This window comes from Palaemon carinicauda, unplaced genomic scaffold, assembly GCF_036898095.1.
Source record: "Palaemon carinicauda isolate YSFRI2023 unplaced genomic scaffold, ASM3689809v2 scaffold681, whole genome shotgun sequence".
NCBI classification, from domain to species: Eukaryota; Metazoa; Arthropoda; class Malacostraca; order Decapoda; family Palaemonidae; genus Palaemon; species Palaemon carinicauda.
The window spans coordinates 33,335-53,576 of NW_027171962.1; the positions used below are offsets into that span (position 1 = coordinate 33,335).

Below are 20,242 nucleotides of genomic sequence, written 5' to 3' on the forward strand. Positions count from 1 at the left end.
AATCTAGATTGATAGTCTAGGATATTTTTCTACCACTAACTTTCGAAGCTATCTACACATTTTTTTTTATTTCAATCGAGTATTTATGCAAATGGCTAAACCAGCGGAGGGACTATTTAAAAAATTATTTTCTGATTCATTAAGTGATTTGATACTCCATAACTTTATAAATGGGTCACAGCACTGCATGCAGTGTGCCCTGTTTGGCACTGTAGACTGACCATTGTTTAAAATAATCTTTGCCTTTAAACAATTTTCATTATTATTCCAACCAGATTGTTTACCATCTTCAGTGCTTACCATCTTCAGCTTCACTTAAATCATTCCAATAATTAGCAGTAATAGATTTCCGGTTACATCTTACAACCTTTTTTAAAGTAAAATCTTAAACATAGTTATTTTCCATTACTGTATTATATGATAGCCAGGGTATCCCGGCATTATCCGATGCCCACACTTCAATCCTATACCCCACACTATATACAGTATAAAAATCCCACACTTCAACACATACCTATACCTCACAGCACAGGTATAAAAGTCAATGTAATTTCCTAAATCATTAGAGGCATTACAAGCAAGAAACCATTACGAGTGGGGCGGTAAAAGGTCATAGAATTCCTGGAAATTTTGTTATGAAAAACACGTTTATTTCAATTAATCTTTCCGAAATTTATCTGCAGATTCCCAAATCAACTTGTACAAATGGTGGACCAGGGCTATTATACAGTATAGCCAAATTTGTGCTATAAATTCTAGTACTGAAATAACTGTAGTCAAAACAGTAAACAAATTAAGGACTCCTTTATAATAAAAAGACAACAAAATTAAAGACAGGTTATCAAGAAACTTGTAGTTGAATGGCTAAACAATTTAATAATTCTAATAACAATAAAAATAAATAATGAAAATTGTGAAGCAGTAAGATCATAAGGATTTTGAATGTAACCCCAAAATGTATCTTCGTAATAATGATTTCAAAACTGAATAAACATCTTAAAAGAGATTTGCAAATAACCCAAATAATGTATTGATAAAAATCCCAATAAATCTGTAAGGAATGGCAGACAGATTTTAAGTAAACACCTTGTTGGTTAAATTGAGAGACTGATATAATCAAGATCTATATTCATGTAAATCATACATCATCTAACGAACTTAAGGCCCTGTGAAATCTGGAGTATATCATCCATCATTTAGGAATGTCTGAGGTTATACCTCAAAGAACAGACTTGAATAACATTTATCAATCATTTCAAAAACTAGAATTTGATCTAATATTACTGTAAAAGTATAACTTTAATTGTGATACATAAATTTCCAAGAACAAACATTCGACAAAAAGTTACAATTTCTCATGGTTACATTACATGTGACGAGAGGAAACTGAAAGTTATGCAAATTATGTAAGAATCTAAATTCTATTCTTCAAACCTATGCATCATGCAGGTAGCCTGGCTTCGAGTGTAACGCAAATTAGTTATTCCAAAGATCGTAAAATCGCAGCAACTGACGCACCATTACAATATGTACATACAATATTCATAGTTTTCTACACTAGTATTTCATTGTTACAAATGAAAACTACCCAGAAATAAATGGAACTCTTGCAAGAATGCTTTCAAACAAATTCATTTTCAGCTTTACAAATCTCTTCATGAGCGCTACACTTAATCTTGGAGGTGAATTCTAAATTGCACAATTCACAGTTATAAGTCTCGTTTTTTGCATGAGTCTTTAGGTGGCTGGCGAGGTTGGCCCTCTTTGCGAAAGTCTTTTCGCATATGGAACAGGAAAAGAACTTCTCATGGGTCTTCATGTGGCGCACGAGATGATCCTTCTGGATGAAGGACTTCTCACAGATGCCACACAGAAACATTCGCTTCCCAGAGTGGCTCCTCAGGTGACGGGTGAGGTTGTGATTTTTCGAGAATGTCTTGTTGCAGAACTGACAGACGAAGGGCCGTTCCCCTGTGTGGGAGCGCATGTGCTGGGCGTGAGAGTTCTTTGATATCTCCTTGTTGCACACCTTGCAGACCACCGTCCTTATAGCGTCGTGCCCCTTCACGTGCCGGTCGAAGTTCATCTTAAGCAGGAAAGGCTTTCCGCACCTGGGGCAAATGAACTTCTTTTCGCCCGGGTGGGTCTCGTAGTGGTACAGTAATGTGCCCTTCTGGGTGAAGCGCTTGCCGCACACCTCGCAAGCGTACGGCTTTTCGCCTGTGTGGATCCTAAGGTGGCACTCAAGGTATTTCACCTGGGAGAAGGCCATCTTGCATACCTTGCACACGTGGGGCTTCTCCCCCGTGTGCACTCGCATGTGCAGGTCGCGGCTGTTTCGCCAACGGTACTTCTTGTTGCAGACGGGGCAGGGGAAGGACTTCCCTTCCTCGTGACATCTTTTATGGATGACTAGACTCTTCTTCTGGAAGAATTCCTTCTCGCACAGATTACACTTAAAAGGTTTGATCCCGTGGCTCATCCTCAAGTGGTGGTTCAAAGTGCCCTTGAAAATGAACTTTCCCCCGCACACGGAACAGCAGTTGTGCTTGCCATTTCTATGGAATCTCATCTGCTGTAATATGGGATGCTTCTCCTTGCACGGCTTTTTGTTGCAGACTAAGCACTCGTCCGTTTCCTCCTTCGCAGCCAGTCTCTTCTTATGGGAGCAATCCTGACCCCTAGACGTGGAATTCGTGTCGCAGATGGAACAGTCATCAGGTGAGGGCATTTCTCCATCATGGTTCTTCATCATGTGGACGCTGAGCGCCTTCTTGAAATGGAACTTCTTTTCGCAGATCGTGCAGGCGTGTGGCTTCTCTCCGGTGTGGACGCGGAGATGTAATCTGAGAGAATTCTTGAGAGAGAAGCTCTTCTCGCAAAGGTGGCAGGAGTACGGTTTCTCCTCTGGGTGGTGCTTCTTCAGATGGGTGCTCAGAGACGTCTTGTGGGAGAACTCCCTCGTGCAGTAGCTGCAAGCGTACGGCTTCACTGCAGTGTGACTCTTCATGTGGTTCATGAGCGTGCTCTTGACGGAAAAGGCCTCCCCGCATTCCGTGCAAGCAAAGGGCCTCTCGCCGGTGTGGGTCCTTATGTGGTTCTCCAACGTAGTCTTGACAGTGAAGCGCTTTCCGCAGAATTCGCAAGAGTAGGGTTTGACACCGGTGTGGATCTTCAGGTGGTGGTACAGCGTACTTTGGTAGCTGAAACGCTTATCACAGAAATGGCATCTGAAGGGTCTCTCGTCCGAATGGCATCTCATGTGGTTTTTCAGAGAGCGCTCTTTCCTGAAGGTCTTGGCGCATACAGAACACGTGAAGAGTTTGGAATCTATGTGATCTTTCATGTGGACCCACAAATCGTTCTTTGTCTCAAACTTCGCTCCGCAAGTGTTACAGATGGCGGGTTCCTCGAATGATTGATCTTCAACATCAACTTCTACCTTCACGTTGACGGGGAATTTTTCTTCGCACTGCTGACAGCCGCATGCTTCGCTCGCCACGTGACACAACTCCTCCTTTGGCTGGCTATAGGCCTCCTCCTCGTAGAATGTGTACGTCTCGTTGTACGGAGTGCACGAACTCTGGGTGTGTATCAAAATGTGACACATGCTCTCATCCGACCGAACGAATATTTTTCCGCACACGTTGCAAGAGCTGCTCGCTGCTCTGCTCTGGTTAATGCTGGAGTTCTCGAGAGCCATTTTAGCTGGGCTACTAATACCTTTGAAGCAAGAAATAATTATACTTAACACCTATGAAAAACTAAAGACTAAATCATGAAGAGTAATTTTTAAATATTAGTAAACGATCACTGAAGTTTCATGATTGAAAGTGCACTCAACAGAAAATCCATACTGATAAATAGCACACCAAAATGAATGGAACAATTGATTGATAATGGTTAATCAGTATCTATGCACTTTACTAAACTCATCATAGTTTCTTTCTTCAAAACACTGTCTGCTGGATAATTCACGGTCAAGTAATCTTGCCGTGACATCTCTAAACAGTTGCAAAAGACTTGCGTTGTCTGTTATTCTGACAGTTCCAATGATTTTGCAGCATCTGAAAAGAGAAAAATTAACAATGTTACTTACAGAAAATACTCAGTATAATCATTATCAACGAAAAAAATGACAAATTCAAAGATAATTTGTAATTTTCCAAATGATACAAACCTCAGCTATTTATTTCGGGGTATTACTTTCAGCGAAGTATGTTAGTACTTAAAATAACGAGTCCCTGCGCCTTGCTAAAACCTTTCTATGCAAGGTCCGCGGCCTATGCAAGCTGTGTGTTGAGATATTTAGAAGCGTGACTGTCCACGTAAAGTTATTCCGAGTCTTTTTGTAGGAAAAACTGCTGTAACCAAGACTTTTCCAATACCCTATACCACCTTGCCAGGGTATGGGGACGCAACAGTATTAGCTTAATACAGTAGGTCCTCGGGTTACGACGGTCCCGACTTACGCGGTTTCGCCGTTACGAACGCGCCCCATAAAGATATAAAAATAATATTAAGCGTCGTTCCGTCTTACACCGTTAGCGTCGTAAGCGACGTAAACAATTGCGAACTAGTTTCTAGCGCGCGGTGGATGAATACGCTTTGCGGTGGTTGTGGGCGAGGAAGACGGCGTCGCTCAGTTCCACTCATACGCCATTTTTGGTTGTGATTGCCTGTTCTTTCTCTCACGTGTTTGATCGTTTTTTTGAACTTTTTGCCCTTCATTATGGCTCCAAAGCGCAAGGCAGATTCTTCTGATGGTAGTGCATCGAAGAAAAGGAAGGCCATCACCATGGAAGTGAAATTAGACATTATTAAGCGGTCTAAAAACGGTGAAACGCCAACGAACATTGGCCGATCGCTTGGCCTTAGCCGTTCGACCGTGGCTACTATCCTTAAAGATAAGGAGCGCATTGTTGAACACGTAAAAGGATCTACTCCAATGAAAGCAACAGTGATAACGAAACAGCGTAGTAGTTTAATTATCGAAATGGAAAGGTTATTAGTGCTTTGGTTGGAAGATCAAAATCAACGGCGTATTCCAGTGAGCTTAATGGTTATTCAAGAGAAGGCTAAAAGGTTGTTTGAAGCGTTGAAAAAAGAAAGGGGGGGAGAAAGTGAAAGTGAAGAGTTTTCGGCTAGTAGGGGTTGGTTTATGCGATTTAAGGCTTGGGCCAATTACCATAATCTTAAAGTGCAAGGTGAAGCTGCTAGTGGGGATGAGAAAGCAGCAAGTGAATTTCCTAAAGCGTTGGCTAAGATAATTAGGGAGGGGGGTTATTCTGCTTATCAGGTGTTCAATGCGGATGAGACAGGTTTATTCTGGAAGCGCATGCCTAACCGCACGTACATAGCAAAGGAGGAGAAGTCAGCACCCGGTCATAAAGCAGGCAAGGAGAGGCTAACTTTGCTTCTTGGGGGAAATGCTGCTGGCGACTTCAAACTGAAGCCCATGCTGGTCTATCAGGCTGAAAATCCAAGGGCACTCAAGGGAATTTGGAAGAGTCAACTCCCAGTCATTTGGAAGGCAAATAAGAAGGCATGGGTGACACTTGCAGTGTTTGAAGACTGGTTTATCAACCATTTTGTACCTAGTGTGGAGCGGTATTGCACCCAAAAGGGTATCCCCTTTAAGGTGTTGCTATTGCTGGACAATGCCCCTGGACACCCTGCCCAGCTGGGAGACTTTCACCCTAATGTGAAGGTGGTTTACCTTCCACCTAATACCACGGCCCTTTTACAGCCTATGGACCAGGGAGTGATTGCTTCATTCAAGGCCTACTACCTCCGAAGAACAATTGCTATGGCATTACAGGCAACTGAAACGAAGAAGGACTTGACTCTGAAGGACTTTTGGAAGTCCTACAACATCCTTGATGCTATTAAGAACATTGCTGATTCCTGGGAGGAGGTGAAGGTTACAAACATGAATGGTGTTTGGAGGAAGCTATGTCCTCAATTTGTTAATGATTTTCATGGGTTTGAGGACACAGTTGACCATGTTATCAAGAACATTGTTGCCCTGAGTAAGGAAACCGATTTGGAGATGGAGGTTGATGATGTTACGGAGCTGCTAGAATCTCATGGAGAGGAGTTATCTGCTGGGGACTTGATACAACTGGAGAAGCAGATCATAGAGGAAGAGGAAGAAGCCCCCACCCCAGACCCTAAGGCTTTCACAAGGCAGGGCTTGTCAAAAGGTTTTGCCGAGATACAACAAGCATTGGCAACTTTCGAGGCTCAAGATCCCAACATGGACAGGTTCACCAGGGTTTCCAGAGGTGTCATGGACTTACTGCAGTGTTATAAGGAGATTTTGGATGAGAAGAGGATCCTCTCTGTCCAGTCTAACCTGGAGCGGTATTTTAAGAAAGTAGAGAGAACTGCACCCTCTACATCAGCTGCCTCTACTACTCCAGATTTGCCTGCAACAGAGCCTCTACCATCAACCTCAGCTGCCTCTATTGCTACAGAGCCTCTGCCATCAACCTCAGCTGCCTCTGCTTCTCCAGCTTCTCCACCACCTCTTGTAGGCTCTTCACCTCCAGACTCGCCTGCCCCAGCTTCTCCAGCATCTTCTGTCTCACTTCCAGAGAATCCTGATTCACCTGCCCCAGTTTCTCCAGCATCTTCTGCACCTTCCTCTCCACAATAAACCAGTCTCTCCATCCCTTGCAACATCCCTTCCAGTGTGCAAGCCAACCATAGGAATAAGGTAAGGAATTGTTCTCTTTTTTTTTATTGATATTTACTTTAATTCATGTGGTAAGGAATTGTTTTCTTTTTTTTTTATTGATATTTACTTTAATTCATGTGGTAAGGAATTGTTTTCTTTTTTTATTGATATTTACTTTAATTCATGTGGTAAGGAATTGTTTTCTTTTTTTTTATTGATATTTACTTTAATTCATGTGGTAAGGAATTGTTTTCTTTTTTTATTGATATTTACTTTAATTCATGTGGTAAGGAATTGTTTTCTTTTTTTTTTATTGATATTTACTTTAATTCATGTGGTAAGGAATTGTTTTCTTTTTTTTATTGATATTTACTTTAATTCATGTGGTAAGGAATTGTTTTCTTTTTTTATTGATATTTACTTTAATTCATGTGGTAAGGAATTGTTTTCTCTTTTTCTAATATTGTTTTTATGTCATTTGATACATTTTATTATAGTACAGTATACAGTAATACTTTACAGTACAGTACAGTACGTATATTTATGGTGTTCCGACTTACACGGAAATTCGGGTTACACCGCGTCTTAAGAACGGATCAGCGTCGTAACCCGAGGACCCCCTGTACTAGGTACACAAAGGAGCATGGTTTACCTGCCGTGGTTTGAGGTCAGCTTATGCAGAGAACCCAGGATGCTGCTTTCCCCAAGAGAGGGGAGGATGAAGAAAAGAATAAGAGCCAGTCAAACCTTTTCATTCACACGGACTAAATTCGGGTAACAGTGCCCTTAACCTTCTGCTACTTGTCCAATAAGGAGCTTGAGGTATACAATCAGCTGTTGTGCAGCCACCACGGGACCGATAGAGATTGTATCGAGTTCCAGTGGGTCACGTCTTGCAGGAGAAAAGTTGAGAAAGTTCCCTGGAGCATTCACACCCTTCCTTGTAGAACCTGCATCACAGAGTAATCTGCTTAGAAGGGCCAGGGGCATGGCTATGGCCTTGACCTCGTAGGACGACGTGTTGGATGAGGATCTGGATTCAGAGCATAATTGAGGACTGTGAATCCAACAGAGATGATGTTTTGGTGATCCTCCTCTTGTCTCTTCCACTGCTGACAACAAGAGAAGGCACCAGTGTGGGCTGTTGCCATTCTCTTGAGGTAGAGCCTCAAACCTTATCCCGAGTACAGTAACAGATGATCTGGATCGTCAGTTACTGGGTGGATACTTGTTGTCTAGGATCCATCACCTCTGGAGACTGTCTGGTAACAAACACAGGGATGCCACTGAACGTTGCCTTTCCCTCTTCTCATGAATGGGCGATGTCGAAAGACTAATCATGAAGTTCCTTGACTCGTTTGGCCGCTCTCAAAGTGTGTGGTCTTCTAAACCAGGTGAAAATTTGTTGCCTGCTGAAATGGAACATAAGGAGGTCTCCTTAGAGACAGGAGAACTCGAACCATGTTCCGAGAGGGAGATCTCAATTCCAACTGGGAAAAGGCAAGTTGTAAGTCTGCATGAGTTAGGAAAGATCTAAAGATAAGGGGATGTCCCTTCCTTTCAGTTTGAAGGCGAGGCTCAAGGTTGAGTGATCATCTTTACCTGCTGAAACTGAAAAGGGGGTCTTTTCCTCCTGCATAAACTCGAGAATCCCGCTTTGCTGGAATAGAGGTATCAAGTGGAGAGATACGCTTTCCCATGACACCAACCAAAGAAGACGTTATATTTTGCCTGGTAGACTGACGGTGAGGAATTCCTCCGATATCCAGACAACCTCTTCGCAACTTATTGCAAAAAGCCTATCTGAGAAAGGAGGTACTGGATACTCTCCAGGCGTACAAACATAGCGAAGCTACAGCTTGTGGTAAATGTTGAACTGTGGTTGTCTGTGACATGGAGAAGGTTCTCTTGGAGGCTCTCTCAGGGGTTGCAGGTTTGGAAACCATTCTGCATAATCTATGAGAGCCCTTGAGAAGCTGACCGATGTTCTAGCCTTGTTGAGTACCCTTCTCTTCAGACAAAAACAGGGACGAGACGTAGTCATTGTTGTACCCACCATTGTTGGCATGCTTCTTGCCAGAGATCCTTGGGGTCTAGGACTGGGGAGCAGCGGAAGCCTGAGGTTTAGGTGCTTTACGAACAAATCCATAGTTGGAGAACCCCGTAAAGTCGGGACTTTGTCGGCTACAAGGTGATCCAAAGACCATTCGGTACACCTTATCTGAGATGCTGTGCACAGATTGTCGGCGAGCACATTCCTCTAGTCTGGAACGAAGAGGGCTGATAGTGGTACCGAGCGGACTTCGGCCCATCTTAGTATTTATACTGTTAGGTGGGAAGAGGCTGTGAGTAAGTTCCTTTTTGCTTGTTGATGTGAGCCCTTATGTGGTGTTGTCGCTCATCACACCACTGAATGGCCAGTTAGGAACTAATGAGGCTGTTGAAAAAACGGAAAGTTGACATTCATCTCTTAAGAGATTCAAGTGAGGGTACTTTTGGACTTTGTCCAGAGGCCTGAGGTCATATGGTGCAGCACTATGGTCCCTCCTCCCTTCTTTTGATGTGTCTAAGCACAACATCAAGTGGGGAAGGATGAGAAGGTTACACCACTCCGTAGATTCTCGACTGACACCTATCTCTTGAGGTTCATCCAAGCTTCTGGTCCCATGGGGATTAAGATGTCTGGGGAATTGAAGGCCTGATTCCAATCGGACTCAAGCCGCCACTGGAGGGAACGAATCCTGAGGCAGCCGTTATTATTATTATTATTATTACTATCCAAGCTACAACCCTAGTTGGAAAAGCAAGCTGCTATAAGCCCAGGGGCTCCAACAGGGAAAAATAGCCCAGTGAGGAAAGGAAATAAGGAAATAAATAAATGAAGAAAACAAATTAACAATAAATCATTCTAAAATAAGTGACAACGTCAAAACAGACATGTCATACATAAACTATTAACAACACCAAAAACAAATGTCATAAATAAACTATAAAAAGACTCATGTCTGCCTGGTCAACAAAAAAGCATTTGGTCCAACTTTGAGCTTTTGAAGTTCTACTGATTCAACCACCCGATTAGGAAGATCATTCCACAACTTGGTAACAGCTGGAATAAAACTTCTAGAGTAATGCGTAGTATTGAGCCTCGTGATGGAGAAGGCCTGGCTATTAGAATTAACTGCCTGCCTAGTATTACGAACAGGATAGAATTGTGCAGGGAGATCTGAATGTAAAGGATGGTCAGAGTTATGAAAAATCTTATGCAACATGCATAATGAACTAATTGAACGACGGTGCCAGAGATTAATATCTAGATCAGGAATAAGAAATTTAATAGACCGTAAGTTTCTGTCCAACAAATTAAGATGAGAATCAGCAGCTGTAGACCAGACAGGAGAACAATACTCAAAACAAGGTAGAATGAAAGAATTAAAATGTTATTTTCCTTAGTAAAATAAATTTTTGAATATACTTACCCGATGATCATATAGCTGCAACTCTGTTGCTCGACAGAAAAAACCTACGGGCGGAATACGCCAGCGATCGCTATACAGGTGGGGGTGTACATCAACAGCGCCATCTGTCAAAGGTACTCAAGTACTCGATGTCAACAAAGAACCAATTTTCTCCTCTGTCCACTGGGTCTCTATTGGGGAGGAAGGGTGGGTCCTTTAATTTATGATCATCGGGTAAGTATATTCAAAAATTTATTTTACTAAGGAAAATAACATTTTTCAATATTAAACTTACCCGATGATCATATAGCTGATTCACACCCAGGGGGGTGGGTAGAGACCAGCATTACATGTTGACATTATTATGAGCTAAGTATTCCATATTTCATTTTAGCAGTTATTCAAAATAACAAGCATAAAATAAATAAGTACCTGGTAAGGAAGACGACTTGAACAATTACTCTGCCTTTTTAAGTACGTCTTCCTTACTGAGCCTCGCGATCCTCATAGGATGCTGAGCGACTCCTAGGAGCTGAAGTATGAAGGGTTGCAACCCATACTAAAGGTCCTCATCAAAACCTCTAATCTAGGCGCTTCTCAAGAAATGATTTTGACCACCCGCCAAATCAACCAGGATGCGAAAGGCTTCTTAGCCTTCCGGACAACCCAAAAATATTTCAAGAGAAAGATCAAAAAGGTTCTGGAATTAGGGAATTGTAGTGGTGGAGCCCCCACCACTACTGCACTCGTTGCTACGAATGGTCCCAGAGTGTAGCAGTTCTCGTAAAGAGACTGGACATTCTTAAGATAAAAGACGCGAACACTGATTTGCTTTTCCAATAGGTTGCGTCGAATATACTTTGCAGAGATCTATTTTGTTCAAAGGCCACGGAAGTTGTGACAGCTCTAACTTCGTGTGTCCTTACCTTCAGCCAAGCTTGGTCTTCCTCATTCAGAAGGGAATGAGCTTCTCGTATTAACAGTCTGATAAAATAGGATAAAGAATTCTCTGACATAGGCAAAGATGGATTCTTAACTGAACACCATAAAGCTTCAGACGGGCCTCGTGAAGGTTTTTAAAATAGAACCTAAGAGCTCTTACAGGACATAATACTCTTTCTAGTTCATTTCCAACCATACGATAAGTTTGGAATATCGAACGATATTGGTCAAGGCCGAGAAGGCAGCTCGTGTTTGGCTAGAAAACCAAGTTGTAGAACATGTAGCCGTTTCAGATGAGAATCCGATGTTCCTGCTGAAGGCATGAATCTCACTGACTCTTTTAGCTGTGGTTAAGCATATCAGGAAAAGAGTCTTAAAGGTGAGATCTTTCAGGGAGGCTGATTGAAGTGGTTCGAACCTGTCTGACATAAGGAATCTTAGAACCACGTCTAAATTCTAACCAGGTGTAACCAAACGACGCTCCTTCGTGGTCTCAAAAGACTTAAGGAGGTCCTGTAGATCTTTATTGTTGGAAAGATCTAAGCCTCTGTGACGGAAGACTGATGCCAACATGCTTCTGTAACCCTTGATAGTGGGAGCTGAAAGAGATCGTTCTTTCCTCAGATATAAGAGGAAGTCAGCTATTTGAGTTACAGAGGTACTGGTCGAGGATACGGATACTGACTTGCACCAGTTTCGGAAGATTTCCCACTTCGATTGGTAGACTCTAAGGGTGGATGTTCTCCTTGCTCTAGCAATCGCTCTGGTTGCCTCCTTCGAAAAATCTCTAGTTCTCGAGAGTCTTTCGATATTCTGAAGGCAGTCAGACGAAGAGCGTGGAGGCCTTGGAGTACCTTCTTTACGCGTGGCAGACGTAACTGGTCCACCCTTAGGGGAAGTGTTCTGGGAACGTCTACTAGCCATCGAAGTACCTCGGTGAGTTATTCTCTCGCGGGCCAGAGGGAAGCAACTAGCGTCAACTTTGTCCCTTCGTGAGAGGCGAACTTCTGCAGTACCTTGTTGACAATCTAGAACGGAGGGAATGCATATAGATCTAGATGTGACCAATCTAGTAGAAAGGCATCTATATGAACTACTGCTGGGTCCGGGATAGGTGAGCAAAGTATTGGGAGCCTCTAGGTCATCGAGGTTGCGAAGAGATCTATGGTTGGCTGGCCCCAGGTGGCCCAAAGTCTCTTGCATACATCCTTGTGGAGGGTCCAATATGTTGGAATTATTTGTCCCTTCCTACTGAGACAATCTGCTATGACATTCAAGTTGCCTTGGATGAACCTCGTTACTAGTGAAAAGTCTAGACCTGTTGAACAGGAGAGGAGGTCTCTTGCGAACTCGTACCATGTCAGAGAGTAGGTCCCTCCTTGCTTGGAGATGTACGTCAAAGCAGGGTGTTGACCGTGTTCACCTCCACCACTTTGCCTTGAAGGAGAGACCTGAAGCTTTTCCAGGTCAGACGTACTGCCAGAAGCTTCTTGCAGTGGAAATGCATTGTCCTTTGACTCGAGTTCCATAATCCCGAGCATTCCCTACCGCCTAATGTCGCACCCCAGCCTACGTCCGATGCGTCTGAGAAGAGAACGTGGTTGGAAGTCTGAACAGTCAGGGGAAGACCCTTTCAAAGGTTGATAAAGTCCTTTCACCAAGTCAGACCAGACTTTATCTTTCCAGAAACCGGGATCGAGACCGCTTCTAGCGTCTAGTCCTTTTCCAGTGAAAAGCTAGATGATACAGAAGAGGACGGAGGTGTAGTCTTCCAAGTGACACAAATTGAACCACGGATGACAGTGTCCTAACCAGACTCATCCACAGCCTGACAGGGCAGTGTTCCTTCTTCAGCATCTTCTGGATGGATAGCAGGGCTGGGGGTTGATCGTCTTGTTCAGCAATGTCCTCATCAGAGGGTTCCTCATCCGAAACTGATGAGGAAACGGCAACGGAGTGGGCAACGTCTGACTCGCTGAATCCGGTCGCACTGGTGGATGCGTGACGGAGCCGGACACAAGATCATGGTACTGCTGCACAGTCTGTGAACTGTCAACCATGGGGACGCGAGGAAGTACAGCGTCAACCCGAAACTGTGTAGACTGTCTGGGTTGTGCAGTCAACCCCCTACAGGGTTGCTGAGGTTGCCGCACTGCGTCACAACAAGTCATCTCTGCTGGTTGTTGAACGTCTTCCCAGTGACACACTGAACGTCCACAACCACCTCCGAGAGTCGCTTAACGTCAACGTGCGACTGGCAACCCACACTGGGTCGCACCGGTGGAGGAACCATCTCAACTGGCGGACGTGAGTAGGATACCTCAGCGTCAACAGGGCGTACAACCAACCGGTAGGAAGGTTGTTGGCTAGAAGGTTCTTCTCCGTAAAAAATCCTCTAATAAGGACACAAGCTTGGACTGCATGTACTGCAACAAAGCCCATTAGGGTCTATGGGAGCAGGTGTGGCAACAGACGGGGTTAGCGACTGAAGCGGAACCATTTACCATCCCTGGAAGCCTTGTTATGCTTTAATTAAAGTCCATAGGAGGTTAAGCAGCTTAAGGCTCCTCTCCAAATGACAGAGTCCTCAAAGGAATATCAGAAGGAGGGAGAACAGCACTTTCTCATCTACAGGAACCATGTCCGAGAAAAGCTAGGTTATCTCAGTGAGGGTCTCACTGGTGCAAAAGCAGCAGACCAGAAGGCAACGTTATGTAACTGCTTGACAGTCTGTGAACTGTCAAAAACTGAACTGTCAACCACAACAGGTGCGTGAGGACATACAGCACTGGTGCATTAGTAGCAGACCAGAAGGCAACGTCATGTAACTGCTTGACAGTCTGTGAGCTGGCAACAACCAAAGCTGTGTGGGGAAGCCTCAACTCCTGACTGACTAGTCTGCTGCGGGTGAGTGGCGGTAACCACAGTTGGTTGCGGAGGCTGACACACCGTGTCAAAACACGGCAGCTTGTGGTAGCTCACGCACGGCAACGGAGTGCTCCGTGTGTCTGTGGGAGTCAGCATGCGTCTGGCAGGGTCGACTGCGCATGGGTGGAGGAGCTCTCACAACAAGAGTGTGGGAGCAGGCAGCCATTCTGGGCGCACAACCGTGGCAGGTTGTAGGCAAACGGGTGCATCGTCAACCTTCTCCGCAGTCGGAGTGTGGGAGCAGACAACAACCAAAGCGGAGTGGTGGTGCGTGGTGGGGACTGCCGTGGGTTGCGGAAACTAACGCATCGCGTCAAAACACGGCAGCTTGACTCCACCTTCCCACTGCTGATGCGGTAGCTCACGCATGTTAACGGAGGGAGCCGCACGTCGGCTAACGTTAACATGCGTCTGGCAGGGTCGATTGCGCATCGGAGGTGGAGCTCTCCGCAGCCGGAGTGTGGGATCAGGCAGCCTCAGCGTGAGCTGGATGCACAACAGTGGCAGGTTGTAGGCTAACGAGAGCAGTGACAACCTTCTCCGCAGGAAACTCCTGCATAACCGCAGCTGAGTCTGCATAGACTGCAGTAAAGACCACTTAGGGTCTACAAAAAACGGCAACAGACGGAGCTACTGTCCGTCGTGACTGAGGGTCTAAAACAGCTGGTGCGGCAACAGACGGAGTTACTGCCTGTTGCGGTACCACCTTGCCTCTCTTGGGAGGTGTGCAGTCGTCGGATGACTGCAGCGAGTCCGAACTGACCCAGTGGCTACACCTAGGCCGTTGGACTTGCGCGGAATGGACCGACTTGCACTTAAAAGCTGCAAGATTTGGTCCATGGTTTCTTACGAGAAACCTCTTCCGCAGACGAGGAATAAATGGGCTCTCTCGTCTTTGTGTGGGTGGGGCGATCTCACGTCGGCAAACGTGTGTAGATACGCCCGAAACCACGGAGGGAAAAACGTCTGTTCGTCGATCAAGGCCTGTGGAACCCATAAGTCGTTTGACATTACTTCTCCCCTGGGCTTGGGAGCTTGTAAGAGGTCCCGGACTAGGTGAACAACTGGCACGAACAGACGAACCCTCGGACGCAACACTGTAACACTTTGCGCATATCACTTTATCACTTTTGATTTTCTGTTTGCACTTATTTCACTGAAATCGAAACTTTAACTGATTTCTACCTGAAACACGCAATCCTATCCTTCATTAAAAGGTAGTCATTGCGAAAACAGTTTTACAATGCAACAGAAAAACATAAATAAAGATAAAGAATTCAGTGGCTGGAAAAGAGACTAAACACTAGATCAAATAAACTACGTTTACAATCTCTCACCGCATAAAGCCTGGGAACAAGAATAAAACCCTAGAAACGTTTTACCTTCTTCCCCTACAGCGACTAGGGAGAAGAGTAAAAAACGAGAACAACGTTACCCGCTTGAACGAAACGTTTATTCTTCTCTCTCTCCCTCCGTCTCTATCTCTCTCTCTCTTCTCTCTTGAATTAGCACCTGAGAGAAGAGCCCAATTATATATCGTTAAAACATGTTATTTGCTAAAGGAAAAAACTGAAAGGTTTCCCAAATAAAAAGTTCCTTTATTTAGAATTTAAACTCTTCAAGCTAAGAAAGAATGAACGAAACGCTAGAATCGGTTTACTCTTACTGCAAAGTGAAACCGTGATACACTCTCTCTCTATCGTAACGATAGAGCGCAAGTTGAACGTTCTGAACGTCAACAACTGCGGAGACTAAAAACTAAACGTTAGTTCATCTTTGAAAACAGTACGAGACTATCAAAGAAATTCTTCCATAAAACATTAACATTAAAAAAGTATTAAATTCTTTAAAGGTTAAATACGATAAAACGGGCTCAATGTTAATTAACTTCGGTTCCAAGTTTGGACCGCCTACTATTAGGAAAGGTCGCATATAAACAAACATAAAAATTAATTTTTATAAGTTTATAATAATTGGAAAGTTAACTGAAGAGGCCTAAAAAGGCGGAGAGATATAAATAAATGGATCTATAACGTGTTAAGCAAAATTACCAAAAACCTAAACACACTTCCATCTAAGGGAAGGGTCGGCCATTTAAAAATGAAAGAGAGTCATACTCTCTTCGTCACCATAATTAAATCTATCCAAAACGAATTCAAGTTTTGAAATGAAGATAAAACCCCTGCATAGCGAAAGCTCAAAACTGGAATAGTGTACTTCACCAAATCGTTGTGAAAACAAATCCAGTTAGGGACGGCGTATTTAGTAGGTCCTGCCATTGGCACGACAGAGGAAAAATTGGTTCTTTGTTGACATCGAGTACTTGAGTACCTTTGACAGATGGCGCTGTTGATGTACACCCCCACCTGTATAGCGATCGCTGGCGTATTCCGCCCGTAGGTTTTTTCTGTCGAGCAACAGAGTTGCAGCTATATGATCATTGGGTAAGTTTAATATTGAAAAACACTTCTTCAGAATAGATTGATCACCGAAAATCTTGAAAGACTTTCTCAATAAGCCTATTTTTTGTGCAATTGAAGAAGACACAGACCTTATATGTTTCTCAAAAGTAAATTTACTGTCGAGAATCACACCTAAAATTTTGAAAGAGTCATACATATTTAAAGAAACATTATCAATACTGAGATCCGGATGTTGAGGAGCCACCGTCCTTGACCTACTTACAATCATACTTTGAGTTTTGTTAGGATTCAGCTTCATACTCTATAATTTGCACCATGCACTAATTCTAGCTAAATCTCTATTAAGGGATTCACCAACCCTAGATCTACATTCAGGGGATGGAATTGATGCAAAGAGAGTAGCATCATCTGCATATGCAACACGCTTGTTTTCTAGGCCAAACCACATGTCATATGTATATAGTATGAAAAGTAATGGGTCAAGAACACTACCCTGTGGAACACCGGATATCACATTCCTATAATCACTATGGTGCCCATCAACAACAACTCTTTGAGATCTATTACTTAAAAAATCAATAATAATGCTAAGAAACGACCCACCCACTCCCAACTGTTTCAGTTTGAAAATAAGGGCCTCATGATTAACACGGTCAAAGGCAGCACTAAAATCAAGGCCAATCATACGAACTTCCCGACCACAATCAAGGGATTTCTGTACAGCATTGGAGATTGTGAGAAGGGCATCACATGCTCCAAGGCCTTTATGAAAACCAAATTGCAAACTAGGGTGTAGATGATTACCTTCAGCCAGAAGACGTTCAAAAAATTTAGATAATATGGGAGTTATGGAAATTGGTCGGTAATCAGTGGGATTTGAGCTACCACAAACACATTTACATAGAGGAGTAACATTACCAATTCTCCAACTAGTGCTAAAAGCTCCTCTTCTTGCTAACTTGCGCAAAATAACAGATAACTTTGGAGCTAAGAAATCTGCTGTCTTTATAAAAAAACAAAGGAAAAATACCATTTGGGTCTACACCTCCATAAGCATCAAGGTCCACCAACAGAGCTTTAATCTCACGAGATCGAAAAGCTAAACTAGTTAGTTTAGCCTCAGGAAAACAGGAATGAGGAAGTTCAAGTTTTTCCTTACTCTGTTTACTGTCAAAAACATAAGCCAAAAGGGTTGCCTTTTCCTTTGGACAGTGAGTGACTGAGCCATCTGGTTTAAGTAAAGGAGGAACTGTTGCATCTACACCTAAGAGTGCAGATTTAAGGGTAGACCACCATTTATGTTCCTGAGTTGTACCAGAAAGTGTTTCTTTTATGGTTAAATTGTACTCCTTTTCAGTTGAGGCATAAACTCTCTGAGCAAAAGCTCGAAGCTGAGTATAGTTGTTCCAGGTCAAATCTGATCTGTTACCCTTCCAAAGACGATAGGCCTCCTGTTTCTCCAAATAAGCACATCTACAATCATCCTTGAACCACGGTTTGTCCTTCACTCGGTACCTTAGCACACGATCAGGCCAGGGATGATAGGTGTCCAAGGATAAAGAGTCACTCTGGGCTGGGAGTTCTTGTCTTGAGAAAGGGTCTTGTGACTTTTGTAAGCCTGTCTTTGATGAGAAGGTTTTGTGGAGATTGGTGTCTAGAATCATTCCCAGATATACTAGTCTTCTGAGAGAGAAGTAGGGAAGACAGGTTTACCATGATCACCTGATCTTGGTAAAAAGACTTCAAAAGTTACGAGGCTAACGCAAGGTTGCCACTGAGTCTGCTAAGGTCAGTCAGTCGTCCAGAAACGGAGGAGACGGAAGCCGATCCTGTGAGTCCAGGATGGGTGCTGTGGAAAGACCGAAACACAGTGCCTTGAAGTGGTGTTTCTTGTTTGTCAAGACTGAATCACCAATACTTCCTATGAGATGGATGGTTTGGGCCTGGAAGTATGCATCCTTTAGGTCCAGCATGTACATGAAGACCTGTGGTCTTGGTCCTTGTCCAAACTCCTCCAATATGTTGTGGACATCGACCCAAAGGGACAGCTCCTTGCGGATCCTTTCGCATGGGAGAATCTTGACTCATGGCGGAAAGGATGGGACGTGATACCCTGTGTAAGAATTCTTCCCTGGGAGAGAACCCCTTTAACCGATAGAAGTAAGGCAACGCTTGACCCTACCATGCGCCCTGATGGGATTGATGCAATTCCTTAGAACAGCATCGGTCCGGCAAATGTTAATCAATGGTAAACGGCTGGGTATTGTGGCTACTGTGCACTTGGAGAGTGCTCATGAGTAGTCACCTGTCAACAAGCCACTGATGGGGGCTGTTGAATGCCCACCAATCACTTTAGTGGACTGGTGTGATGGAGAACGGCAAGTAGCGAGAAGTGTGTTGTTTGCCTTCCGATCTAGGGAACCACGGGCAGAGGTTGACTAATAAGTCTGAGTGACGACCTGCGGGTGAACGGTGAATCGGCGATATGCGAGCCGAAGATGGTAACTGACAGGCCTATGAAGGCTGTCTGGTCAGTCAGCCAAGGAAGGTTGGCGATTAAGGAGTTGGTGATCGGCTTGGTAGTCCTGAGAGACAGCAGAATGGTTTAAAGATCGTCAGATGGTGATAGGTGAGCCATTGGCGATCGGCGAACTAGAGATTAGCAAGCTGACAATTGGCTGGTCAGAGATCAGCAAGCTGAGCTCGATGATCAAAGAAAGACGGGCTGGCCATCGGCAATCTAGTGATCAGCAATATGATGACTGGTTATTGACTTGCAATCGGCGATCGGCACGCTAACAATCGGAGATCGTTAATAATTGGAGAGACTGGAGGTCAAATATCAGAGAAAACTGAGCTAGCAATTGGCGATCTGGCAATCGGTGAACTAGCAATCAGCAAACGGTGATCTAGCGATCAGTTGGTTGATGATTTCTCATTGATAGAAGATGAACTAGAAATCGGTGATCAGCGGACTAGTGAACGGCGGGCGGTGAGCTCGTGATCGGCGTTCTGGCAATAAGAGATTTGCGAGCTAATGATAGGCCGTTTGCAATGTCCAGATCATGTTTGCTGATAGTGGTGCTGTAAGAAAAACCTCCTGAAGAGAAAGAGACCAAGGGTTCCCTGTGAGGAGTCTCGACCGAAGGTAGATGTGGTTGATTCGCCTTGGAAGATAAAATCTTCGGGATCTTGAACCCTTCTGTGAAGCATCTTCCCTCTTTTCCCAGCGAGCATGCCGTAATGCGTTTGCGGGGAGGGGCAATGGTGACCTGTCAAAAAGTTTTCCCTTTTGCCCTTTCGTTCTTATTGCCTCTCGTGCGAGTGCGCAGGAGAGTACTGGAGCGTTGTCGATCAGGAAAGTACTGGCACGCAGGATGATGCTGATTGCAGTTTCCGCACAATGCGCAGGAGAGTGCTGACGATCAGTTCGGTGGTGCACAGGAAGATTATGGTGCACAGTTTCCGGTAAATGCGCAGAAGAGCGCTGGCACTTTGGCAAGTGCTGGCACATTGGTAAGCGCTGGTGTATTGGCAAGCACTGGATCTGAGAGTGCCGGTGCATTGGCAAGCATTGGATCTGAGAGCGCAAGCGCACAGGAGAGCGCTGGCGCGCCGATGAGCATTGGCACGCAGTAAGGCGCTGTGCAGGGTGTTGCGCAGTCTCCCTTGAATGTGCAGGGGAGCGCGGGAGCGCAGTAAGATGGTGTGCAGGGTGTTGCACAGTCTCCTCAGAATGCGCCACAGTTCAGCGCTGCGCAAGAGGTTGCTGGAGAATGCAGGTGCACAGGTGAGGGCTACCGAGGCAGAGG

At 44.3% G+C, this 20,242-nt stretch overlaps 1 protein-coding gene across 1 annotated transcript in view; it reads right to left on the reverse strand.

Moving 5' to 3' along the window:
• Positions 1-634: 634 nt before the first annotated feature.
• LOC137637359 (zinc finger protein 845-like) overlaps positions 635-20,242 on the reverse strand; it is a 50,675-nt gene continuing 31,067 nt past the window's right edge. Inside the window, exon 2 of the mRNA XM_068369585.1 lies at positions 635-4,067. Coding sequence (XP_068225686.1) covers positions 1,622-3,703 — 2,082 coding nt within the window. The 5' untranslated portion in view covers positions 3,704-4,067 and the 3' untranslated portion in view covers positions 635-1,621. The remainder of the gene's footprint in view (positions 4,068-20,242) is intronic.